The following is a 27,042-nucleotide window of genomic DNA, read 5'->3' on the forward strand; positions in this document are numbered from 1 at the left end:
TGCCCTGTTGGCTCAGCTGGTCTGTCTTCAGGCAGAAGCAGTTCAGATGGAATCGATTTCTTTGAGATTCGTGCCAGTTGGAGTTTAACTGGTATTTTATGTTTAATCTTTGTTCTGTGCATGGTATGCACTTCTTTTTCTTTCTTTCTTTTTTCTTAACTGGTGAAATATTTCCCCCTTCACAACATCTCCTAGGTTAGTGTGTGCTCCAAGGAAGGTAACGTACACGCTTCTTGGCCCCTGTTCCAGCACAGGACACAAGCAAGGACGGAGTCCCTTCTGGTGTACAAGAAGGGAAAAAGGCAAGAAAGGAAGAACAAAAACAAAACAAAAAAACAAACCAAAAATGCATTAAAAAAAAAAAACAGTGTGGCAGCTGGGTCTTGCCCATCTCCTTACTGTAGCAGTGCATAGATACAGAATTCATGTATATGATGTAATGGACACCAAAAATGCAGAATGATGGAATTCAGTTTAGGTCTGAATAACCAGATTTCATAGAATCATAGAATGCTTAGGGTTGGAAGGGACCTCTAGAGATCATCTAGTCCAACCTCCCTGCATACGCAGGGACACCTAAAGCACGTGGCACAGGACTGCATCCAAGCGGGTTTGGAAGATCTCCAGAGAAGGAGACTCCACAACCTCTCTGGGCAGCCTGTTCCAGGGCTCTGGCACCCTCACTGGGAAGAAATTTTTCCTTAAGTTCCTATGGAATTTTTGATGTTTCAGTTTCCGGCCATTTCCTCTAGTCCTATCAGTGGCCACCACTGAAAAGAGACCATGACCGTCCTCTGCACTCCCTCCCTTGAGGTATTTATATACACTGATTAGATCCCCTCTCAGCCTTCTCTTCTCCAGGCTGAACAGGCCCAGCTCCCTCAGCCTCTCCTCATAGGGCAGATGTTCCAGGCCCCTGATCATCCTTGTAGCCCTGCGCTTAATACAACTGTGGAGTGTCCTGTGACCCACACAGCTCGTGCAAGTGGGAGGCCTCAGACTCCCCCCATTACGCATCGATCCGAAGCGGCTTTGGGCCCCACTTAGAGTGGACAGTGAAATTCCTGTTGCCAGTGGTCTATATCTACAAATTAGTGAATTCTCCTCTCTCCTCATCCTTAACTCTGAGCACTCTTCCCCATAATTAATTATCTGCAATTCTGCTAATCCACTGGAGGGGAGGGAAATTGGAAAAGGCTAGGGATGTCTTGATTTCCCTCCTTTCTGCAGCCCATCCTGGGTAGCTTTCTGCCTGCCTCTGCCACCGCACTCCAGTTTCTGTGGTCTGGAGGCACCGTTTGATGTGTGTGTATCTGCTTTCAGCGCCCAAAGGAGTGTCTGGGCTGCTCTGGGGTTTCTTTGTAGATTCCTGGAGCAAAAGCACTTTCTAAGAAGGCAATTTCTCTCATCTGAGAGATTAGGTTAATTTGCCATTATGGATTTGACATCTGTCTATGTTTACAAGGCGTATCTCATTACATGGGAATATTGCATCTGTTTCCTTTAATACTTGCTGCTTCTAGGCTTCAGGTGACTTCACACAGTGTTTTCTTGTGCAGCTCACAACTGGTTTGTCACATAAAAATGAGCATATGCTGGATTGCAAATATAAGACTGGTTGCCTTGTTAATGCTGCGACTTTTCTCTTAGCCCCCAACCATAACAAAGAGTGTGTCAGACACTTCCTTCCTGTATTGCCCTCTTCCAAAGGGAACCTGGATGTGCAGGTGAGAAGGGAAGTCCCAGGAGGTTCCAACAGGTTTAGTCAGATTTGTGCATTTTTTTGGTGCCTAGTAAAAATATTGGATGTTATTTTAGGTTTTAACTTGTCATCATTAACTTTTTTTAATTTAATTTTTTTTTAGACTAAACATTGCATTGGTCTGGTGAAAAGGGTATCTGGTTTGAAAAACAAGAAAAGGAAAAAACGTGGCTTCTAGATCTCAACTTTGTCCTAACTTACAATAGCGATACAGAATTCTAACATATAGATGTATATATGATCTAAGGAACACCAAAAATGCTGAATGACAGAATTCAGCTTAGGACTAAAATACCAGATCTGAATTATTTTAACGCAGATCTGAAGTGTCCTGTGTTCCACATAGTGTGCATCTAAATCTTGTAGTAATATTTATAGAATATGCTGGTGGCTTTTGAAAAGCATGGGGGAGGATGATTAGCAGTAGTAAATACATTTGTTTTAATAAATCTCTAGTCCTTGATTTAAATAAAGAGGTTTTGTTAAGATTCAAGCACACACATGCCTGGCTGTGCTTAGATGTTTTGAACTCTGTTTTTGAAGTGTTTGCCAGATAACACTTTATTAAAAGCGATCCATCCTCAGAACGCTTCCTGTGCACTCCAGCCCACAGACTGAAGTCTAAAACATTTAATTGGTCCTGGGCTCAATGTGTAATTACTAATATATAAAAGTGCCTAAACACTAAGTGCTTTATGTTGACTTAATGAATATTTTCCCTAATGTAGGTGAGAAATACTTTAAAACACGCAAAGAAAAGACAGTATTTGCCATTTCTTCTCCCTGTGTCTTATGTGGTGCTAGCCTTGGAAAAAGAGACTGGATTTGGAAAAAGCAGTTTGCAGTCTCCCCATATCTCTTTGCAGGATTTCCTGCTGGGAATGCCTTAGGAGGGATGCTGCAGTCAGGATTAAACAGTTTGGTGGACAGACATAATCAGAGACGCTTGACCTGACTCTGTTTCATGGTTGGGCTCTTTCACTCTGCTCTGTTAGAATAAATATTTGTACATTCACTTTAAGGCTTCTTTACACGGCTGAAGCAGCACATGATTATATACACGTTTTAGAATAAATAAGAATTTGGCCCTTAAGTTTGCACAGCTGTAATGGCTGGAATTTAGTAAATGAAATAGTGATAACACTGTTAGTTGTGTAGGGGGTGGATGCAAGACAAACACATTTGTTAGTAGTCGGTGGCTCTGGTTAGCAGTGGGGCGAATCTGTCCTGTTTTTATTTGTCACTTTTGGGGATGGAATCATTTGTCTTCTCCTGCTTTTGATTTTTGGAGCTGCCTAAGGACTTGCTCCATATCGGAACAGCAAGTGTAGCAAGAACTGGGCTTTACATCCTAATGCAATATACATCCTAGGCAGAAGCAAGGCCTGCCAGCATAGCTGCCACAGCACAAAGACACAGACTGTGATCAATCTGAGGAAAATGCCATTTAAATCAGCCTGAGATCTTCCTAATTCTGAGTCTTATAACCCTGAACATACTCTTGCTTGAGTAGGTGTTAGTGTGAGCAATAAGGAGAGGTCTGACTGAAAGAAAGAAGGTGGCTGGGAGGAGAGTCCAAAAACCAGCTGGCAGGGAAATAAAGAATAATAATAATAAAAAAATCTCAATCATTGTTTGTTTTGGAAAGATCATGCTTTAAGCACATGGAAATACTTTACACATTTGAGAAGTGCTGACTTCCTACATGCCTTGTGAAGGAACAGCAAATCATTCATATAATGTAAACACATTTATAGATTGTTCCAATATAACTTTTTCTGTGCTGCTGTTTTTAAAAAAACAAAATTTTAGTACATATATCCTCTTTTGATGCACTGCTTTGTCCCAGAGCTGCATACTTTGTGGGTGTTAAATATTAATATTTGTGCTAAGCTCACAGTGGAAAGTTGAACCATATTTTAATGCGCAAAATTGTTAAATATTACTGTACTATTTAAAAATAAAACATACCAGAAAGTAGTGGTAAGGTGGAAGAAAAAGGAATGCCTTCTCTAAAGATATTAATATAGCCTGTCTCATAATCATCTGGATAGAGATGGTATAAAAAGGCTGAGAGATGACACTGGATTCTCTGTAGGGGCTGAATTTGAAGTTGGGGAAGAAAAAAGAATAAAAGAGGAAACTCTGGTGCCAAAATCGCAGTAGGTATTTGTGGAATCGGATAATCACAGGGCTGCAAGGGGTTTCCAGAGGTCACCCAGTCCTTTCCCCTCCTCCTTGGAGGAGGATCACTGGGATTTAAGCTGTTCCTGACAAATTCTTGTCTAACCTGTTCTTAAAGCCCTCCTCAGATGGAGGCTCCATGGTCTCCCTGGGCAATAGCCTTTCCTTGTCCTTGCTGTTGTCCTTCTTATATTTTTAATATCTTAGATTTTAGGAGAAGCTATATATTTCCTTGATGCAACACGAGTCCATTAGTTTTGGGTCTGTCTACACAGACATGGGAATTGGGTTGTTCTTTTCCTCTTTATAGAAACTTTTTATGTACTTGAAGCTGACTACCTAGATGGAACTTCAGTAAACTAAATATTTTAGAATTTTTGTTCTTAAAAAAAACAACAACAAAAAACATCATAATTGCTCCTGAAACAATAATTGCTTTGTTCTGAAAAGTCTTTTCACAGTCTGTCGGTCTGTTTCCTCTACAGAGAGTAGCTATGAAATATATATCTCAACTGATAAAAAGATTCTTGAGAATCAGAGATTAATATTCATTTAAAGAGAATAGTAAAAGCATTGAAAGAATTGCAAGAGCAATGGAAGGTTTGGAGCTGTTTAGTCAAGCCAAAATAATAAATTTGGGTATGGGCATAGAAGAAAGCCTATTTCTTCCAGAATCTCATTTTCTTACAATTTGTCTACATTGGTGAGAAGACCACTTCTGTTTCCTTACATCATTTCTGCTGTTGCTCAGAGTGTTTTGGGGTCGTTCCTTGATCATCCGGCCCCGTTTGCCTGGAGGATTCCTCTGAGGCAGCTCTTGGGGCAGTGGGGGCTGCTCTGGGCACTTGCCTGGTAGGCACATGTGTGCCAGCACATCAGGGACCAGATTTATTCCTGGTTATTCCATTTCTCAGGACCTTGGTACTTCAAATGCCACATGTTGTTGTAAGGTCCACATTGCTGCACAGGTGGAAGATTTCCTCTGTGTCTCTCTTGCCTTCCTTACCTCTTTAGGGTTGTCTCTGGGCAGGTTTTGGATAAGTGCAACCTTAAGCAGGGGTGTATGAACATGCAGGACTGCTGCTCCCCTTCTGCTCTGATCTCTGTGACCAGATCTACCAGCCTTGCTCATGTGTTCATCTCTGTAAAGAAGAAATCTTGAGCACATTGACTGAGGCCATGGGCTCCTCACTCCCCTGCCCCGAGCTTGTGCCCAGGCGGCATCAGGGACAGGTCAGTGTTTGCTACGGGTCTCCGGGGAGTCCACCTTGGAGTTTTAAAATACCGCATTTGTAAATTAAAAGTATGTTTTAAAAATAGGGATGTATTTCAAAGGAGTTGTTAGGAGCCTTTGTTTTCAATAGTCAATATTCATCCAAGATGCCTTCATTTTGTGCTAGGATACGTTGCAGCAAAAGATATTTTGGATCAAAGAGACAATGTTCTGTACCAAGGAGACTTCAGTAATAACTTTCCTGAAGAATGTTTGTTCAGGTGCGGAGGGTGGGAGAAGGGAATATTGTTTTAGGCAATTGGCGTTGGACATCAAAAGGTGAATTTCCCCATATATACCTAGTCTGCATTCAGTGTGTCAGTCGAGGTGTCGCTGGAAAGGAGAACTGACAGCGTTGGCCACTTATGAAAGAGAAGTTATCCTCATGAAGGAGCGCCTTGGTCTCAAAGTCTGGCACATCTTTGTTCCTGTTAACCTTTTTTTTTTTTTTTTTTTTTCAGAAGAGAAACGTGGATATGGAAAGTATCAAAGCAGAGAATTAACTATTTTAATTTATTGTTCTGTTTTCCCTAAAATTAGTTGCTACATAGGTAACTCTATATTTTGGGGGAAATAGGAGATTGTGGTATGATTTGTGACATGCATTATGTTTCCCGCAGGATATGAGGCAGAGCAGTGTAATCCTATGAGCCTTGCAAAGAAGGCAATGGATAAGCACAGTAACGTGTATTTTTTGCAAGCTCTATTTTAAAAAATAGAAAATACTTAAGAATATTGTGGATACAAAAAGAAACCTGCTTTGAGTAGCTTAGATGCATGGGGGTTACGGTATGGAAAGGAAATGGAAGGACAAAGAGCACATGTGGAACAATCTATCTAAATAAGCTGGAGGGAGGCCAGGAAACTGGAACGAGCAATATTTGCGGTGATTAGTAGAAAATGAAACGATGGGTTTGTGCAAGAGCAGCGATGCCCGTATTATTCTGGGGCAGTGAAGTAGATCATGGAGGAGGAAGGTGGTGCAGGTGAAGTTGTCGGAGGACCCTAGAAAAAGGGAACCGTGCGTGTGGCTAGTGCAGAGGAAAAGCCACCTGTGTCTGGGCTGGTGTGTACAGAGGTCTGGCCCGTAACGCGGCCCTGCAGTGTTCAGAGGAGCTCGGCTTGGTTGAACGGGCCTCGAAGGGACCAGCGGGGTTTTGGTCTAGTGAGCAGGGGAGGGGACTAGGGACGTACGCTGGGTAGTAAAGAAAGCTCCCCAAAACAGAGCACAGCCAGAAAACACACACATACAACCAACTAAAATCTAAGAACAGCCACAAAAAATGTTGCTGCTCTGGGCGTCTTTTATAAGCAAAATCTTTCTGCAGCTCTAGAGCCATGAAAGCATGCTGTGGACCTGGGAAAGGTGAGTGGAAAAGAGGGGGTGAAGCGTTTGGCATGGAAATAGAGCATGGCAAGGGGAAAGGAAAGCAAGTAAGGGGAAAACGGGAAAGAAATCTGGATTTGGGGGTAAACGGTGCATAAACTTCCTGGCAGTGCCTCTGGAGCCCTTCCGTGTGGGTGAGCTGAGGCTGTAGGAAGCAGGGGAGGGGAGCTGTACGCGGCAGGGGCCGTGGGCAGTGTGTGGGTGACAGGGGGAACAGCCGGACCTCATTTCCCCTGTTGGAGTTATGAACAGGCACGGCCGACTGTCGGGGACAGCTGGCACCGTGGGACAGGGGCTTTGCAGGGGCTGTCGGAGGTTTGCATGAGGGAAGAGCGGTCTCAATCCCAGCATTTCGATTCAGCTTGGTATCGAGTGCTTATCGGATAAAGCTGGTTTGAACACAGTTTTGGGCCGTGCGACTTCATCTGGGTGTTTTTTTGTTTTGCTCTCCCACCCAACCCCCTTCCCTACCAGGACGAATTTTTTTGATGGATCAATTAGGAAACGCTAAGGAATGCGGATAATGCGGATAATGCAGATGATATGGTTACTGCGCTGGCCATTCTGGCAGATTCATTGAATTTATAAAATCTGCCCCTTTCCCAATTCTTTTATACTTCCTTTTTTCTTTTTTGATTCCATGATTTTGAACCATTTTTCCAATTTGCGTAAAGGCAGGCAAAAATAATAAGCCAAGGCCAGGGAAATTACCTCTGTAGGTCCTTTCTTAATACTCAGAAACCTAATTAAAAGCCAGTAAACGTTGTCATTCATCATTTTGCTCGAGGAGTGCCTTTCACGTGGAGACAGTCTAATATCCTGCAGCAACTTCGTGGCATTACAAAAATAATTAATGGGCTCTTTTACAGCCCTGTATGTTGCTACAACGTGGAATAATACTTCAGTGTTGTAAGTGAATGGTGTGCTAGGAAACACTAATCCCTGGTGGATAGTAACAGGAAGTAGGAATATTACTTATTAATGGCAATATAGAGCACCTTAGCACACATGCATTTTCTGGGCATGCCTTCCTTTTTGGAAAGGGCACTGAATTTAGTTGCAGAGAGCTGGTGACAAGTCAGAAAGGCTGGTGCTTTTAAGAAGATGGGTGTATTTAAAAGAAGTTGTGAAAGATAGAAATTTAGCCGCGTGTGCAGGGTGCCTGTTGTGCAATAATGCCCCTTCGTTCCCCTTTCATAATAAATCTCAGGCGAGTATTCATCTGAAGGGCTGCGTGCCAAAAAGAACAGGTTCGACTTGTCTGCGAGGATTTACACCCCAGGAAAATGCACAACTGCTTGGGGAGAGGTCGTTGTGAAGGGCACCGGGCCCGGCCGCGCTGCTGGATGAGGGCGACCTGCCCCAAGAGCGTCCCCGGGGAAAGCAAGATTGAAAACCACACATGAAACGGAGCAAGACGCAGGAACGGGTAAAACGCAGGGCTTCAAAGTGTCCATGCTGCTTTGCCAAAAAAAGGAAAAAAGGAGTTGTCTCTCTTTTTTCACCTCGTAAATTTGCATTTTGCACCCTGTGTTTAAATGCAAATGCAAAAGTTTTCTCAATTCCTGGCAAATAACAGCAGGATAACTTGAGTCATATCATATAAACACCCATAAACCATTAGCCATCTCCTGCAAATAGTTGCTCTATCCAATTAGAAGTTGAAGGCCTGGAATTTTAAAGCTTAAAAATAAGTAGATAAATAAAAATAAAGGGAAAAAAGCCCATGTCAGGCCTGAGTTTGACCATAGGGTCACTATGTCTTTAAATAAAAGACGATGATCTTTCCGAATGGCAGCCGGCCGCTGGTGGGGTTTAGAGCGGAGATTAATTAGTAAACTTTGGAATGCGCTGCAGCAAATGCAGCTGATTGGCAATAGCATGTGGGGCAGCAACTGGTGGAAAGCGAGTGCTCCTGACCCGCCGAGCTATTTCCAAAAAGACTTAGGGGCTCTGTGAAGTGCTGGGCTTTAAATGGCACCGCGCTGAATGCATCACATCAAGGGTTTTCTGTTTACGTGGATTAGTAAGTATATGGATTAAAGAGGGTGTATTTTTTTTTTTTTTAAAGAAAGCCTTAAGTGATATATTGCAAGGTGAATTTTCTTTAACAGCTCTCATGCAATTAGCTGCACCCTGTGGGTAAGCAGGGCCCTGCCTGAGCATCGCTTTGCAGAGGGTTGTGGTTTGTCTGCGCTGCGTTTTGCAATTTTGTTATTATGCAGACTAATGTCACCAAAGGCACTAATTGCGATTAATTGCAATTAATTGCAATAAACCGTTCCTTAGATTTGTGATCCGCTCTTTAAAATGGTACGAGTTACTGAGCAGTTTTGTCATTCGATTTATAATTGTTTACTTTCTTCCTTGTGATGTTTCAAAGACTTGATTGGGGAAATTTGGAAACTTCTTTTCAAATTGGCTTTCTAAGAATGCTCGAACTATTTGGTGCAGGTACCAGCCTCCATTATACATAGTCCCTAGAGGAGCTGTCTTCTTGACTTGTGCAACGCCAAGCAGGATTGGGGACCAAATACTAAAATTAAGATGATTTATGCACTGAGTTACAGCCCTTGAGAGAATACTTGGAAACACTATATACTTCTTAAAAATGCACTTTATTGCTCACTTGATACCCAGCTCCAGTTAAAGAAAAACAACAACAGGCAAACCGAGTGTCCATTTAAATCGATAAGCAAATTCTCCCGGGTGCTGGTGAGTGTTTGTGTCCGAAGCAGCGCGCGCAGCTTGGATGCTCCGGTGACTGGGATGATCCCGTTTCCCCGCAAGGCGCCGCTGGCTCATCCCGCGCTTGCCCTGGAGCCGGCGCTTCCGAGGCCTCCGCGCAGGCTCCATCCAAGCGAAGCAGTCGCTGCTGCTGCTGCCTTGGGTGTTTTGGAGACGCCGGCCTTTGAGCCAGGTGGTTTCCAATGTGCCGGGTTCCCCTGGTTCCAAACCCCATCCGAGCGCTGTGGCGGATGGACCCCCTTCCCGCAGGCGGCCGTGGTGCCTTGTGGTGAGCAGAGTCCGTGTAAACCGTTGTGGGCTTGGGGCATCGCGGGGCTTTGTGCACCTTTGTGCTGAATTCCCACAGCTGATTATTCATCTGCAGCTGTGTGTATGTATTATATACAATAACCACCCACACACGCAAAAAGCTGCTCGCTAAAAATGCCGTGTCCAAGCTCTCTAATTACTGGCACTTGGTTATTTGTTCCTGCCCCTGCTGTGTGTACATGTACGATAGAGGCACCCGGGCGCATGACAGAGCATTTTAAGTTACTAAGGCCAAGCTGTGGCCCTTGACGGGAGCAAGCACAGGGGCCCTACGCGCTGCGTAATCCTGGCCGGGCTGCTCCTTTGCTCCGAGTCACCCAGGCCTTTGGGTTAGAATGATTTTTATATCACTCGGGTAGCCTTTTATTATGGGTTGATTATTATTTATTGTTGGTGAGGTGCCCGTGTAACCTATAACAGAAGGTGAGCGGCCTTTAGGCCCAGACAGTGCTTTACTGCTGTGCATGGGTCCTTGGCCCCACCACGGATGCTCCCACCACAGGGCCATGGAAAGGGGAAGGGGAGAGGAGGCTTCTGCCGCACTGCGTTTTACATCCGAGCTGGGATTAACAGGTAACCAAAGGCAAAACCAGATTTTCCTCAATTTATGCCTGCTTGGGTAAAGTTTACATCCAGGGGCTAGGGTAAAGCTATTTGAGTTTGTGGTGCTTTAAACTGTTTGTATTTCTCTTGTAGCTTTCAGAGAAGACCCCGCTTTCTTTTGCTGAAAATATCATTTTCTTGAGATTTATACATCATGCCTTCGTTTTCCTTCTCTTTGCCAAAACTTGGAGAGTTGGAAAAAAAAAAAAAAAAAAAACAGCCCCATCCAGCCTATGAAGCCAAACATGCTAAAAGCTGCTTGAACGGCTCGTTGTGATGCAATAGGATTAATATGATTTTTAGTGCAGCAGCAAAGCTTGGCAAGGGGAGGAGGGGGTGACACCAACACCTTCCCCTCCCCAAACTCAGCGCTCGGGAAAGAAAACAAAACCCGTTATTATCGATATATCCCGCAGAGTTCCTGCTTCTCCTCCACGGCCTTTCCTGGGACGCTATCGGTTACGCGGCGGCCGGCGAGGCGTGTTTGGGGTTCACGCTCCGGGCGCACGGTAGCCCATGTTGCAAGGTGGATGCCCTCCAGGTACAGGGAGGCCGGCGGCTGCGGAGGAAGGGGCTTTTCTTGGCCAAGAAAAGGGTCTCTTGCTGGTGAGTGGAGGAGCTCGTGCGTGCGCCCGGCGGCCTCGCGCCTGCCGCTCACGAGGCCCCACAGGCTCGGCAAAGCCGAGTGCAAAAACTCGCCTGCTCTACCTTATTTAAATCAACATAATCTGCGTAGGGCTTTCTGGAAAGCACGTCTGAGCAGGGAGCCTTTGGAGTTACCCCAGTGCCGCTCGTGCTCACGTAACAGCTAGTTTCTCTGGGGGACGGTGCGCTGGGAGTTACCTTGGACAAACCTTGTATGAACAGTGGAAGGGCTCAGTTTTCCTGCCTGCAAGCAGTGAAATCGGCCCTTTGGAGATAAAATATCTCTGATGAGCCATTCATTGAACTCGCAAACAAGCAAATAAGTTCAAATAGATATTTGAAGTTGCGTTCTGGGGCATGTCTGTGGTGGTGTAAACCTTGCGGTGTGGGATTTGAGCGCCGTCTGAGAACAGCAGCGTTTGGGAGGAAATGTAAACGTAATCAAATCTTTTTTTTTTTTTTTTTGTTCTGATTTTTTTCTTTTCAGGTATCCTTAAATATCTTTAAAATACTCTTTGTTTCTTAAAGACAGAAATTTTATTCCAAAAACCCTGGATATTCAAACTATGCGAATGAGAAGGGCCCTGATTCAGCTGTTGATCTCAAATCAGCGAATCTCACTTGCACATCTTTCACTCAGCAGATACGGATCTGCTGTGGTTTAGACTTGAATATAGCATTTTTGGTTATTGTGGTGCTTCACAGAGCAGAGAAGGGCTCAGGGTGGAAGCTGCCTGAGATGATTTAGAGTTTTATATAAGCACATAAAGCTGCAAGTTGTCTTGTTGTGTTTGGTTTTGAAAAGCTCTTATTAACTACTTTGACATCTCGCTTTTATTCTCAAACATCTGCTTTAGATTGTTTGCCATAAAAGTGTAAGAATTAATCATGCCCTCATTTTTGTTATTGCTACCAGAAACCAAACTATTTTTATTACTTCTTGTATAGCGATTTGAACTTAATAGTTCAGACTTGAGGAGAAAATGAGTTTTTGTATTTTCTTCTTTTTCTCTCTCTTAAGCTTACAGGTAAGGCTAATTAAATAATAATTTTTAAGTGCATAAAGATGTTAGATACGGCTTGTTAAACTGCAGAATAATCTCTACTTTGCTTTATTTATCCCCAAGTTACGAGCTTTAAGGGAATTCAAATGATCAGCTCGTTTTGGCTTGCTGCTCAGAGCAGTGGCTGTCCCGAGCTGCTCTGAGTCATTTGCATTATTTGTGACGAGCCTAGGACATATTTTCCTGTATGGAAATAGCGTTGAAAGTCAAAGAAAAGGCAGCCTTCCTATGCCTTTAGTCCTTTGCTTAACAAATGTTGAAAATCGTTGTTCTTGGGGCTTTCTTTTTCTTGGGTTGCAGCTCGTTTGCATCGCTTCAACTAGTGACCAAGATAAAACGGATGAAGCATCTCCTCATTGTATAAATAGATCAGTAGGGTTTTTGTCAGCCTGAGTGAAATGCAGGTGATTTTATTTCTGTTTAACTCTCAGCTTGTTATTTCTCTACAGCAGGCAGCAGGCTTTTCAGGGCAGGAACTTTGTGTTCTGCGAATGCTTTAGGTGTTTCTGGTTATTGTGCTGTAAGGAACCACAAAGTCATGGCCATTAAAAACATATTAAAATATTAGGCCATGATGTGCCTGGCTTCGTGGAGGGACTCTGACTGCAAGGCTGCCTGGAGCAGGGCTTCTGATCCAGGGAGGTTCTGCAGATCCTCTCCAAAGTCCTGCTAATGCTCAGCTGCCCCGGAAGCATTTGCTGCTTGGAAAGACGGGCCTGGGAGCTCTCTCTTGGGCCTGGGGTTCGGCTTTAAGTATCATGTTGATACACCTAATTAAATCCTAAATAGAAACCACACAGATACTAACACAACATGGTTGGAAGCACAAAGGGGCATGTTTTGTGAAGAGTTAAAATGCAGTTTCTTCTGCCCTGGGGAGCTTTTCTCTTATTTCGATGGAATTGAGGTGCATTTTCAAGGCAGTACCCAGGATGAGATGTACATTACATTGGCAGGAGAAGTGTCTTGGAAGTTGGTTTATCTTCCTGTCCCCCAATGATTAGCTAATGTTTACGCTCATCTGTGTGTGGAAATGAGGAAAAAAAAAAAGCCTAGAAATAAATTACTATCACTGCATTTTAAAAGCATTAGTTTCTAAATGTGTTCCTAAAGAGTTTCAATTTTCTTTTCTTTGTTTCTTTTTAAATGTGTAGTAAATGTAGCCCACAAATATTGCAGAGAGTTAACATATACAACTAATGCTTGATGATGCTTCTTTCACCTTATTTTGGACTCCAGTATTTCTACACTCTTCCTTTTCATCTCTCTGCCTGTTTTTAATTGCTTTTGACTTTCTCCTTTTTTTTTTTTTTTCTTCCCCCCCCCCCTTATTCTATTCATGCTTGATTTTCTTTTTTTGTCTTTATGGTCCTTTTGTTTATTCCTTTTTACTGCTTTTTGGCCACATTGCTCCAAAAGATTCTCTCTCTTTTTTTAGTTTATTTTTGTTTTGCCAGTCCGTCCCTGCTTTAACTGTAATTATGTAATGACCCTCCCTTTGTTTCTTCTCTGATTGTGGTGGTCTGTATCTTGATTGAGAGAACTGGATCTAGACTGCATGCTCCATAATGCATACATACCTCTGAGTTTTATATAGTCCCTCATGTCCTAAAGACTGAACTCCGTTTTTTGTTCGGTTTTGTTATTTTAAGCAATCTTTCTTTTAAAATCATCTGTCAGGCTGCGCATTCCTCACACATGATACTGTATAGCTGTGGACTTCTGCTTTAGAGCATCCCAGGAAAAAGCAGCTAGTGGAAGACAGCTCTTCTGGACTGCTGATACAAGTTTCTACTAATAAGCAGCCAGTTCCTGCAGATTTCACCATTCTTGGGGAAATCCTAAAGAAATTTCCTGCACTTGACTTCCCTGCAGCAAAACAAGAACTCCAGTAGATTGAGCTGGACCAGGACCCAAACCAATCCCTGCTGGTGGCTCTGTTCCCCTTTGGGTGGTAGCACCAGCAAACAAGGTACGAGAAGGGGAGCGTGGGCTGCTCTTTGTGCAGGGTCTTGTGGGCAGCAGCGCTCAGCCCTTCTCCCCGGTGCGCGTGGACGATGCCCCGCGTCGAGTCGGAGCCTCGGGGCCGCAAAGAGAGAAGTCGCTAAATCCTGCTCCTGGCGCCGACCCAGGAGAGTTGTATTTCAGCACATTAGGCAGGCGTAGGGTTTCTTCTGCGAGATTACAGAAATGTGCCTTTTTGGCAAGAGCTTGAAGGTAAGTCGGGTCAGATAATTATTTATGTCAAAACGTTGTAGAGGAAAATTTTGGAGGGAAGTAGGGCTGAGCATGTGATTTAGCCCACGTAACGATGCGGTTGATTTCCCAAATACCTGTTTGCACGTAATAAATCACATCTGTGCGGCCGTCTCTGTTAATAGCATCCCCAGTGCTCTGATTCCCTCCTTTATTTCTGCTCTCCCTAAAGAAATCAAATCTTTGAGATCTGTTTTGCTGTTCAGAAGTCAAATTGAGTTTCTAAGAAAAGAAAGAAGGTAGATGGATAGATAGTTCTGGTTATCTATCCCAAAGAAAGACAAGTGGATACTTGCATCTTTTCTCTTTATCTTCCTGTGCGTGGGGAGGTTCAAAGTTGGGAAGATAAGTAGAAAGACTCATGTTGATTTTTGATTTTTTTCTGTGTGAGATTCTTTGCTCTCTTTCAATCTGGCTACTGGGATATCCCCTTAGCGCTTTTGATAATTGAGTTAAAAAAAAAAAAAATTATTGTTGTTTTTTCAAGAACAGAAAATAAAGAGCTGTTGCTCTCAAGTATTTGAGTCATGATGAAAAAAAAAACCCCACCAACATAGGAGCTGTAGACTAAGGAATGATATAATGCCTTTTAGTTTGACTTCTTGTTTATTTAAAAACACTGTGGAAGAGGGGGAGAGTAAAGGTTAAAATAATATTAACGGAGCCCTCCGAGTCTATCAGCTTCTTTCTCCTTGGCCTGGGTGTTACTGTAGGCAAACAAAATGGATAATCAGAATCAGAAATCTATATTAGCACTGCGGACATGGATCTGTCAGTAATAAATTGTGAGAGTGGAAGCTGGAAAACTAGCTTTTGGTTCAAGCTATGTTGTCCAAAGTATTTGTATGAATTTTCTTCCTAAGAATCCCATCAACATGAGAGCCTTGATTCCAGAACCTCAATTCCGTTGTGGGATAGAATAGTTTAAGATTTCTTGCAGCACAAAATTCCAGGATTATGTAGTATTTTTTCACATTTACATGTAAGAATGTGTTCAAGTACAGCCTTGGTTAGCGGAGAGGGTCTCGGTTGGCCTTTCGGTAGTGCTGCACGTTCCCTACGCGCTGCTTGGGTGGGTTTGAGCAGAATTGTGTCCCGGCCTGCAAATCACTTCAGTTCTGCTCTGCGCCTCGTGCTCCCCATACCCCAAGTGAGCCATGTTGCAGCCGGTGACGACCTGGCCGTGAAAATAATTATGCCTAAAATCCCATTTTTGCCCATTGACTTAATGGACCTCGGCACACAAATATGGCTATTTCTGTTAATCTGCTAAAGAAAATTAAAAGGTTTAGCGGCATCATCCAGCACAGACCTCCGTGTTGTCTGGACAAGTTTTAATGACTCTGGTCTCTGGCTCCCGTCTCTGGCCTGGGGGTGTTTTTGTGGCATTGCAGTTCCTCCCCTTTCCCCTACCTGCTTTTTTTGCTTGTCATTCTGCTTTCCTTTCCTTCGCGGCCCTCGGGAAGGAGGTTTGTGACAAGTCCGTTGCTGTTTCCTTTTGCTGGTGAGGGAAGGTGGTGCAGTTTTGGAGACTGGGGCGGAAAGTGAGGAAAGGAAGGATGGGAAGGAATGTGAAGGCTGCACCTCAAGCTCATATTTCTGGACTCGAAAGAGTGCTCTGAGCCACTTGCTTTCTACTGGCAGGCAAATACAGGTAGCCCTGGTGTTTGCCAGGAAGCCCTCCCGAGCCCCCAGGGAAAAGATGCTGGTTTTGGTGCTCCGCAGCCTCTCCTGAAAGGATACAGTTAGATACAATCCAATCTTGTGTAAAATAAGCTCCTTGTCACTGTGAGGGCAGTTTTAAAATTAAATAAATAATCCCTCCCTGCCTTTTAAAAATTTTTATTTATTTTTTACTTATTTCCATATCACATCCCAGTCAGAACCAAAAAATGGCTAAATATTTGAGATGTCTCAAATATGAGCAGCGCTGGGCAGTGAAGAGCAAATCGGGCCACCCATCCCATTTGTGAGGCAAACCCTTCAATAAAACAGCTCCCCTCTAACCATTTAATCCTGTGTGTCTTTCATCTAAAGCAGTACCGGGCACGAGGGGAAAAGCAGTTGCTCACAAAGCTGCTGCTTTGCAGGCTTTTATATAAACCAAGTTGAGAGGAGAAGCAAGTGCCTTCCTCGCAGTTAAGAGCACTCTGTGCTTCCCTACGTTCCCCAGCGTAAGAGACGATGCCCAAAATAAGTCAAGGGGGGAATAAAACCTTGGATGCCATGAAGATAGAGGCGCCCGGGAGAGCAGGCAGGACAGGCTGCTGCCTCTGTTCTTGGAAACCTTTTCCCTCTCCGTTTGGATACTGTCAGTGTCTTTTACACAAACATTACAGCATCCAAGGGGAATTAGAAATCCTCACCCGTGACCACAGCGGCAGCACTTGGTTTTGTCAGGAGAAAGCAATGCAGGAGCAGGCGCTTGCTCCCCGCTGCCTTCCTTTGGGCTTTAGCAAGCCAAGAAACCTCCCCGAAAGCTGGAGGAAAAGGTAAGGCTGGCTGCTGGAACACAGGAAATTTAACAGTCTTACCTCATGGATGTGAAATGTTGTTTCTGTATCTGTAGAAGTGCTGTGTAAGCCCTAGGTAAGAGTTGCTATCTTCAGTGGTGTCTCTGGAGTTAGACTGCGGTTTCTTTTTTTTTTTTTTTTTTTTTACCAGTCCGTTATGAAATGGTAGGGAGCAGTCAGGACAGACAGGCAAAAGTGACATACAACTGGTCAAATGACTTTTAACTGAGGCAATATTGATCAAATTGAGCCTTTTAACTTCAACAAGAATTGTTATAAATGCCCTGTAGTCCAACAGCAGTAAAGTGGGAAAAGGTGCCACTCATCCCAAATTTTCCCTGGTTTCCAGCCCTACTTTTTTTCTCACGGATCTACACAGTACTCAGTGTTGTGAACTCAGTATAACCTGGATAAACTACTGCAAACATTTTGCCATGCTCAAGTATCTACTAGTTCTTAACGCTTGCACCGTGGCCTGGTGTAGAAACGAGAAGGACATGGATGGGGCCGGGGCTTTGAAACTGAGCTTGATCGACCAGAAATGAGCTGCCAGTGCCCCATGGTGAAGATCCCTAACCACTGGAATGACTTACCCATGGGATGTGCCTCGTGGCCCATCCTGCGACTAGCTGACCACAAGCGATCCCCTTCCTGACCTTCGGCACCTCGGGAATCCCACATGGAGAGGACAACTGGGAGTCCCCAGGCAGAGAGGGGCTTGTGCAGCAGCATAAACGTCTGAGGAGAAAGAGGCTTTCTCCTCAGAGCAATGTCAGAGGAGAAATGTCTGAGGTGAAAGAGGCTTGTTGTGCCCCTGCTCTGCCCGTTAGGGCTTTCCCCGCTCTCCGGGCCGATCTCGGCACACGGAGCGCGCGTTGAGGGAGTGCCGGGAATGCAGCGATGGCAGCTCCGCCGGGAGCCAGCAGCTGCTGTAGCCCTGTCCTCCGGAGCTGTGGCTCCTGCAATCCGAGCTGCTCCCTTTTTGCACACACAAGTAATTTCCCCAAATATTTATCATGGTTTTGATCTTTGCCTGAAACCGATTTTTTCTTTTCTATGGCTGGAGCCATTCCTCGAGATTTGGGAAGATTGGAACCTCTCATTTGCTACAGTGAGGGTGGACATGTGTAAAATGGTGATACACTTCTCCCTTTGGTTTGGTTAGAGAAGCAAAGATTGTTAAAACTTTAAAAGCCTTGTTCAAACATTAATATTTTACAACGGAAGCCACATCAATGTAGTTATGAAGCATAAGGGTTATGTGCACTTGAATAGGTTGTAAATTGACAGTGTCTAACAATGTGATAAGACCCAGCATTTGTACCTTAAAATGTCATGAAGCAGCATTAAAGCTGCCTATTTAATCTTTCTTTTCCTACCTTTTTTTGTTGTTGTTGTTTTAATGTGTGTGGTTGCGTAGTTTTAACATTGCAGCAGTCATCAGTGGGAGCAGCAGCCCCTGGGAGCTCCTGAGTGTGCAAAGAAGCCAGAGTTTATCAATTCTCATCTCTCTCTCACACACACACACACACACACACACACACACACACGCACGCACGCGTTTCTACATAGAAAACTTTGAAGCTGCTTTTAGTTCCATAGAAATAAGCCATTCTTTGAGCTGCTTGTCTGGATCTGGGGTAGCACTTCTCAAGGATTCAAGTCTTCAATTTTCTTATCCGCCCGCTGCAACTCTGAACAAAAACCTCCACGCTGCTGATTCTGGAGGGCTGTTGGCCCATGCTGCACAAATTTAATTAGCAGCTTCCCATCCAGACTTTTTTTTTTTTTTCTTTAGTTAATTCTAACCCACTTCTAGTTCCCACTGGAGGGGGGCAGCTCCTTGCACGAGTGGCCCCGGGGAAGCAGAGCTCCATATCCATGGCCGTTGGGAGTCAGGCTTCCACGGAGAAGGAACCATGGAGTTACAGCATGGAGAGCTTCCGACCTCCCCGTGCAGACGAAATGTCTACAAAAACAATACTCGCCCTTTGCAAAGTTCCTGCCTTTTGCAGATGTGGAGCCGGATTGCTTTCGGGGGAAGCCAGGCTGGCTTGGGGAAGATCATAGAGCGCCCTGTGTCTTTTTGCTGCTGCTGCTAATTTTTGTGAGCACCATAGAATACAGTAGAAAATTGAAACTGTGTGAAAGATCAACAAATCAGTGTAGAATGTCACGCAGCAACATCTGTTAACTTTGGCTCTATCTCAGGTCCTCCTGCCCCCTGCTTTGCAGCCCCAAGTCTCCCGTTTTGTGAGAGCTCGGAGCGATAGGGACCTGGGGACGGGGGCGTGGAAAGTCTAGCTGTTTCTCAGTGGTCTGAAGGGCTTGCAAAAGTACCATCTGGAATTAGAATCTGATGTTGGTGCGTTCCTATATTTTTTCATTATGAAACAGATGGGAATTTGCTGAATGAATTAATTGTATTGCACTGTAAAGGTCTATCTTGAGAGCCATTATGTATATGGTAGCTTGCAAAGCCTGCAGAGAGAAATGGAAGCAGCTTCCCTTTCTAATTGGGGCTTTCAGGAAATCATTGATTACAGAACCTAATAGGTTTGCTCAGAGTCATTTGTTTGATATTACTTCTGATAAACAAAACTTTTACCTATTAATAATTTTACTAGTGACACTGGAAGCAGCCTTGCTCTGATGGTAAGCCTTCCTTCAATAAAACTTTCCTTTTCCTTCCTACTCTGTCTGAAGGATTATAGCTAATGAAACACTGCTTCCAAACTGTAAATTCCAGTACAAAAAATAAAATAATGAAGGAACAGTTGATATAGCAGATAATATGTTCTTAATGAGGTCCAGTCAAACTTAATGGTGTAAGTCTTTTTCTTGCAACCTGTTTAAAAGAGTCAAAACAAAACCTTGACCCAGTGTACAGAAATCTTTTGCTATTCTTTTTAACAGGGTCAGCATATTTCCTTAGCTCCCATTCAGAAATTAGAAGAAGCCTTATACGAGTATCAACCGCTGCAAGTGGAGACATATGGACCACAAGTTCCAGAGCTGGAAATGCTGGGAAGGCTGGGGTAAGTAAGAACAAGTTTTAATTCCCATTTCATGCCATTTTATCTGGGGCCGTTACCATCTTCTCTATGCTAGCACACTTTTTTTTTTTTTTTTTTTTTCTTCCGAAGAATCTTAATGAAATGTTAGACTTCCTGCCCAACCAACATTTTGTTTGGGTGGATAAGTGAAATTTTTTGGTCCTCCAGCCTTTATAGATCTATTGAGAGCTGCACTGGATTGTATTAGTGTTTTTTAAGGTTGCCCTTGGCAGTCATCATGAAGTAGCTGTTCATTTTCAGTTGCACGGTATTAGAAAATAAATAAATAAATAAAAATCTGGGGCTTAATTTACCCAGCTGTAAGCCAGTAAAAATATTAAAAGCTGGGCCCTTTGCCATGGAAAAGGGTAGGTTTTACTTGCTGACTGTTGTCTCCAGTCAAACTGCGTTTGTGAGAAACAAAGCCCAGAGCTTAACTTGGTCAATAAGGATAAGGCAGGACTGGGCCGCATCCCGGGGGCAGAATTTGGGAGCCTGCCGTGCCGGGGGACAGAGTTAGGAAGTCCTAAGGGGAAAGGTCTGCTCTGTGGAGCAGGTAGTGGCTGCAACACCATCCAAAAATGGACTTGGGTAGGACGTGTCACTGAGCTGCTCCTGCTCTAGTTCTGAAGGTCGCAAGCGGTGGCTCGAAAGACGTGTTGCAGGATGAGCGTTCACGATGGCAAGGCAAGAATGAGGGTTTTTTTTAATAAAGAAATGTATATATATTTTAGGGTGGTTAATTTTGTACCCACGGTGAAAAATTGAAACTGTGAAGTCCTGGACAAAAGGGAGACATTTTAACATACGGAGTCAGGAGCTACTGAATTCCAAAGGGGAGTCCCACCTCATGCAGCAGCATGGGAGAAATCACATCTCATGCAGAAAATTAGAGAGGTGAATAAATGCTTCTTTTTCAGCAGATAATGCAGTAGTGCTTCAGAAAATTCAAGGCTGTCTAGAGTTGTGCTTGTCTCCATTTCTATTGCTTTTATGTCATTCTGATGGCCGTGACTTTTGTTATCTAATAGCAACTTACCAGAGACAAATGTGAATTATCCCCTTAAGCCTGGGCAGCACCAGGTTAGGCTTGGCCCCAGGCATGGAGAACAGCATGGACCATCTACCCCTGTCCCTCCCATGTATGAACATGGGACGTGGTGGCACCCAGAGGTGGGTGATGCAGCACTGAGAGCAGTGGGCAATGGTTCAAGGGCTGCACCCTGCCCACAGAGGACAGCTTGGTGATTCCCAAACAAATCCATCCATGGTGGGGTTCCAGCCGGCCCAGCGCTAACCCTGTTCCTTTGGGCCTCCAAAATGCCTTAAACCGTGAAAGACTCTTCGTTTATATATTTTTACTTCTGTATTTATACAAACTCATGTGCGTTTCCTGTTGGTGATGAATGCTTAACTAAAGGCCTTTGGTCCCTGCTTTGGGTTTTTTTCCCTTTTTCAGGCAGCTGCATACAGCTGCTTGAGCGAGGCGGAAGAGCTGGGTGCAATTTCATCCACTCCTGCTAACGGCGTTTAGTGGGATTGGTACAAAGACAGGTTAATTGTGAAATGGTTACATTTTTTGATTTCTTTTCCCCCTCTTTTTTTCCCACATTCCTAATTTTTCTATAAGAAAGAAGAGTTTTCCTCAGTCCTTGAAAATTGGTGGGCTTTTGCTCATTTTAATGGTGTAATAGTCACTGGGTATAGCCATATTTCATGTTCTTGTTAATCTTCTGCATTTTGAAGTGGCTCTCTCTGCTAAATTGTTCTCTCATACGTGCAAGCTGTTATCATCCCAGTTTTTGGAGTTAGAATTATTGCAAAGATGCTGCCAACCTCCAAACTTGAAATTTACTTCTGGTAGTATAATTTTTTTTTAAAGATATAATTTATTATCTTCAGAACACACAATAGAATGGGATTTTGGAATATTCAGATCTCAACCTCTTACCTTCTGCAAGACTCACACTAGGTTTTGGCCTGAGTGTGGCAATTTCTTGGTGACCTGCTGCAATGAATAAGGCACTTGACGAGGAGACTTCTAGCAGAGAGCAAGAAAAAGGGGGAATCCCTAAGGGATCACTTAGAACATTTGTTAGGAATCTTCTTTAATTAAAAGAAAATTGTTTTTTAAGTTGCCTTTTATTATTTGCTCATTAGGCTTTACAAGAAACATTGTGCACAGCCCAATGGACTCGATTCCTCATCTTCCCACTGCCGTTCTTATGGATTCTGCATGCTTTGCAAAATAGAAAATTATGTTCAAACTGTCTTTAGAAATTTGTTTCAGTTTCTCATGGGGCTGTAGATTTATTTCTTTTTCTTGCTCACTGCAGAAAAGCATTGATGTGCATATGGTGTGTTTTTTGCTATTGTGTTGGAAGGCTGAGATTAATGAAGAAATAGATTTGTCAACACAAACGACTGGTAGGATGTTTAGGGTTTTGTTCTCCCCTCTCCCCCTTTAAATGTCAATTTTCCTGCAGTAAGGCAATATGGGCAATAATCTTGAATTACATGGCTTTCTGGGGACAGTACGTACTGCACTAACAGGTAAAGAATTTAACTTTCTGGCAAGAGAGGGACGTTTTTTCAGTGGTAGCCACCACTGGAGCTTTACTTGACTGCATGTCTGCTGGGTTACAGCAGGGGGGTCTCTGCTGCTGCTGCTCTCCTGGAGGTGACTGTGCTCCATCCAGGCTGGCGAGGATGGATCTAGGTGGCAAAGGCCACCTGTGCTCTGGTTTTGTGTTTAGTTTTGTGTTTGCTGCACCCAGCACATAACTTGGGATCTACCTTAGCTTTTAAGGAGGTCAAGCGAGAGAAACAGTGAGGCTCAAGCACTGGCTGCTGCTGTTTTAGCTCCGGGCTTTCCATGAGGGGCTTTAAAAGAAGGCTTTTTTTTTTCTTTTGTTTTTTGATAATGTTTTAGTTAAATACGTTAGGTTTGTCTTTGTGGCCAGAGGTCTGGAGTATATAGGATTTTGATACTGCAAACTATAACAAACTGTCATGCCAAGCAGTGAAAAAACAAAACAGGATGAGGATGGAAATGAGTTCCCTTTATCTTGTGAATAATTCCCTTGATTTAAAAATGTGAGTTTATTATGTAATTTTGATTAAAAGAAGCAAAACAAAACCCCAAGTTTCAAAATGACATTTGTTTGAGGTCCTGAAAAATGTGAAGACATTCTTGGGATTATTTGTGGGAGTGTGTCAGGCTAGCAGGAGCCACTGCATTGCATTCTCACCCCAAGTATTTACAGCTGTGCAGGAGCCATACACAAGCTGCTTCTGTAAGTTGCTATAAATTGAAAACCTGCTTATGTGATTAAGATTTGGGATAAAGAGGTGTGAATGTCATGCCTCAAAGCTTGCTTTAATCCAGAGTGGATCCTGTGCTAATGCAGCACCAGGACCCATTCTCACTGTATACAGGGCCCTTAATTTACAGGTATGCCTTAAAAATATACTTTGCACTCAAATGCTTTGCCTAAACAGAGAAGTACTGTGCAGGCATTGGAAACAAGTCAGACCTGGTATGCTTGAAGCAGAACCGTGTTTGCCTACCTAGCTCTGGAGTGACACATCTTGAGCACATCCATGGGAATATAGATATTAAAAAAAACCCAGAAATTTTACTGTTACTCCAAAAAATCTATTATTTTTCTTGAGGAAAAATGTGCCTTTGATCCATCAATTTGCTTTCAAGAATAACCACAGTGTTAAGAGAAGTACTCGAGTTATTTAGTTTATTTAGGTTTCTTAACGACGGTGCAAAAGTAAAGTTCTGTGGTGAACAATAATGAGGATAGGTAATATATCTTCTCTGTTAATTTAAAAGTTAAGTGAAAGCAAGATGTCACTGGAAGAGCTATGGGTAAATATTGAAGAAAAATCAGAATTCTGTGGGAATTCCATACATGAAACGAGCATGATTTAGCCAGCTATGCTTTGAATAATGAACAACTGAATTGATTCCTTCTTTTTTTTATAGAGTAGGACAGCTCAGTCATTTTTAATTTTGAATTAAGATGAGAAGGCTGGATTGCAGATTTGCTACAGCTTTGTTAGCATTTAATTTTTAACCTTCATTTCAAGTGGAAAATTTCTGCATATTTCTTTGTTGTACAGTGTTGTAGTGTAATCTGAAACACATGTCGAGTTCTGGCGCTTAATCTAGAACTGACTAGTGTAACTTCTTTGCTGTCAATCACAGTGATTTTTTTCATATATAATTTTTTAGTAAGACAATAGTAAGGATGCTCTCCAAACTGTTCTTAAACCATAGCTGATCGGGTGTTGGCTGGAATAGTTTTTGATAAAACAGCACGAGTTTCTACGTTTAACTTAAGGCAGTAAAATGACTGCAGGTATTATTATTACTAAGGAGTGACAGGACTTTAAGAGTTGGAGCAGGTGATTTTTTACATCTGCTTGTCTTTCTGACTGGGCTATTAAGCTATTTCTTGACCACTTGAAAAGGAGAAAAGGACCAGGGTATGAAGGTATTTCTTGAAAAAGAGAGAAGCTGCGAGTGAAGGGGATTATTTGATCTGCTTTAGTCCATTGCTTTTGCACCCTGAATTCATCCTGCTCCTTTGGAGGGAATTTAGTGTGTCTGTGTGCCCAGTGGTCAGAAGGAAAGGACTGAGTAAGAGCAAGGGAAGCTCCGCTCGGTTTGGGGAGCGTTTCCAGGGCTGCCCTCGTCCTGGCCGGAGCTTCGTGGCTACCAGGGCGTGCGCTCCACGTGTCCCAGCGCGGGCTGCTGCGGGGCCTCGTCCTCACGGCTGGACCTCAGCAGAAAAACCTCAGGTAACTTCAAATCGGGCACCTAATAAAGGACAAGTGTCAGGTAAGAAGTGGTTATTGCTTTAAGGCAAACGTGTGCCATTTTTCTTATTGGATGTGCCATGAATAATTGAGCCGAGACCAGCTGAATGACAACAGAAATACTCTGTGGATACATTTAATTGAATAGCAAATGTGGCAGCATGGGCTGTCTTTTTGAAGAGGATGTGGACGAGGAAAGAGAACGGTTGGTCAACTATGTTAATTTGCCTTGACATAGAAATTGGCTTCCATCCCTTTAGCCTGCCACACAAATCCAACCCGTTCTGTCGTAAGCGTTTGGAAGGATGAAAAATTTAATATAGGGGTGATGGATTAGCACTGACTTTTTATTTTCCCAACCAAATGGAAACTGAGGAGAGGAGCACAGCCCCTAGTAAGCCTGAAATCTTCCTGTTTAAGAAATCAACTTTCTGGGGGAAAAAAAATAAAATATATATATATTTTTAAAAAAAGTCTATGAACATTTCAAATGACACCCTGTAGTATATGGTGTTTTGCATGGAGCTCTTCTGTCAAGGTCATTAGCAATTGAATATATTAAAAGTGGCCTGCTTATGAAACGGAGAGCTCTGCTTCCTGCCCGCCCACCTGTGGGTATCGTGTGGCTTCGGTAACTGTAAAAGGTCTCGGGAGGGTTATGAAAGCAGCGAATATGGAAAAAATATAACGAAACAAAGAAGAAGCCTGCGTGCACCGTGTAGTTTCTTATATTTAAAGTTGGCCAGAGTTGCATATGCACCACTAAATTAACCTCCAAAGCTGGCCATGACAGCAGAATGTCCATAGTAATTGTTTTTGTTGGCGTTTGCCTTCAAAATTAACTCATCGATCTAACATGAGGCTCTGTGCACGGAGTCTGGTAATGTTTTTCGCTTTTTCATGCAATCATGGAAAAAATATGTTTCTGCTCGGAGCAGTTGTCAAACAAGCTTCTTTCATCGACAATCAGACACAGGGCAGCTGAGTAAGGCTGTTTAGTCTAGAATAAATACTCGAGAGATTACAAGGTCGCTGTAGGAAATGTAATTATACCATTTATTCCAGAATAGTCTTTTTGTAGTGTGGGCGTGCAGAACGCTAAATCATGGTGTTTATTAAAGTACGTATAATATAGGCATATTAAAACAAACAAACAAACAAAACCTAGGGCGTTAATATAAGGAATGGAGAAATATCTGGCAAACTGCGCTGCATGATTAACTAGTAAATATTTAAACTTGCTTCAGAAAATGAAGAAAATATTAATGGCTTTATAAGTGAAATAGGTAGGAGGCAAAACCCGACCTGTCTGCAGGTGCAGAGCGATGCTGCCGAGCAGCAGCTGGAGCGGAGTCGGGTGAGGCTCTGCTGAGGCATCGCACTGTAGTGGGAGGCCAAAGATGCCTATTTTCTGTGCTCACCAAATCACCATTTCAAAATATCTGATGGTAGTTGTTATGGTACTGGTAATCCTCCATTCATCTTTTCCATCATCCGCTACAGTTATATCACTTTTGATGTATTGTTCACCTGGGACTTGGTACATTCACAGATTTTGCTCCTTATTTCTCCTGCATTTATTTAGAGAAGAATAGAAGTCAATTTTGTGGAAGTCAATTTAGATTGTAGAAGTCAATTTAGGATCTCCCGTTGCTTTTCCAAATTTATTTGGTATTTTTCTGAGAGTGTGCTCAGTATTTTCTTTCTTTACATTTTCTTGCTTGTTTTTCTCTTATTTTTCTTTCTTGCTTCTCTTCCAGTCCATTGTATCGCCCTTTCTGGGTCTTCCTCTGATTCCTCAGTCAGATGTATCATTCCATTGGGGACTGTACAAATTTCCACAAGAGGGTAGAAAAATTACATGGTCAGCAGGTGTAAGAGGGATCCTTTCTCGAGCAGCAGGATGGCTTCGGTGTCCTCAGCTTTGGTAGTCCCTTGAGGAGCAGAGCCCCAAAGTGCTTTATTAAGCCCATGGTTATACTGCAGATGAAGACCAAGAGCTTGTTTGGATACATTGATCTTTTTAATTAGTCAGCCTCAGATGTAATTATGCTACAGAAGTAAAGTTTATCCTGTTCTGAACTTGCTTTGCAAGGCATGTGAAAAAATCTGTAAAGTAAAAAAGCAAAAAGGACGCCCCAAAAAAGGGTGGCTGGAGGGTTTTCTAGGCCCTTCAGTGCTGCCCTTCCAGGAAAGGGGAGTTGTAGATAGTGAAAATGGTTAGTTTGGGTCGGACAGCCAGCAAAGTAGACCCCTCAAAAGGAAAATAATGTCAGAAATGCTGCATCTTTACTGCTTGGATACTCATAGGCATAGTCATAAAGCAGCTTTCCTGAATGAAAATTTGTGTTCATGTATCAAATGGATCAAAAGAGGAATTGCAAGTTTTCTGAAATGGCAGAAGGAAGC

General features: G+C 43.2%; 1 protein-coding gene across 3 annotated transcripts in view; it reads left to right on the forward strand.

Moving 5' to 3' along the window:
* The window catches only part of MNAT1 (MNAT1 component of CDK activating kinase), a 106,868-nt gene that overhangs the window by 53,847 nt on the left and 25,979 nt on the right, over positions 1 to 27,042 (forward strand). For 2 of the 3 annotated variants that reach the window (XM_088539609.1, XM_088539611.1), the window contains exon 7: positions 19,661 to 19,782. The exons of the other annotated variant lie outside the window; for it this stretch is intronic. In XM_088539609.1, coding sequence (XP_088395735.1) covers positions 19,661 to 19,782 — 122 coding nt within the window. The remainder of the gene's footprint in view (positions 1 to 19,660; positions 19,783 to 27,042) is intronic. 3 annotated transcript variants of the gene reach the window in all.

This window comes from Tinamus guttatus, unplaced genomic scaffold (assembly GCF_059628265.1).
Source record: "Tinamus guttatus ecotype Peru unplaced genomic scaffold, ASM5962826v1 Tinamus_guttatus_pri_ptg000048l, whole genome shotgun sequence".
In the NCBI taxonomy this organism is placed as follows: Eukaryota; Metazoa; Chordata; class Aves; order Tinamiformes; family Tinamidae; genus Tinamus; species Tinamus guttatus.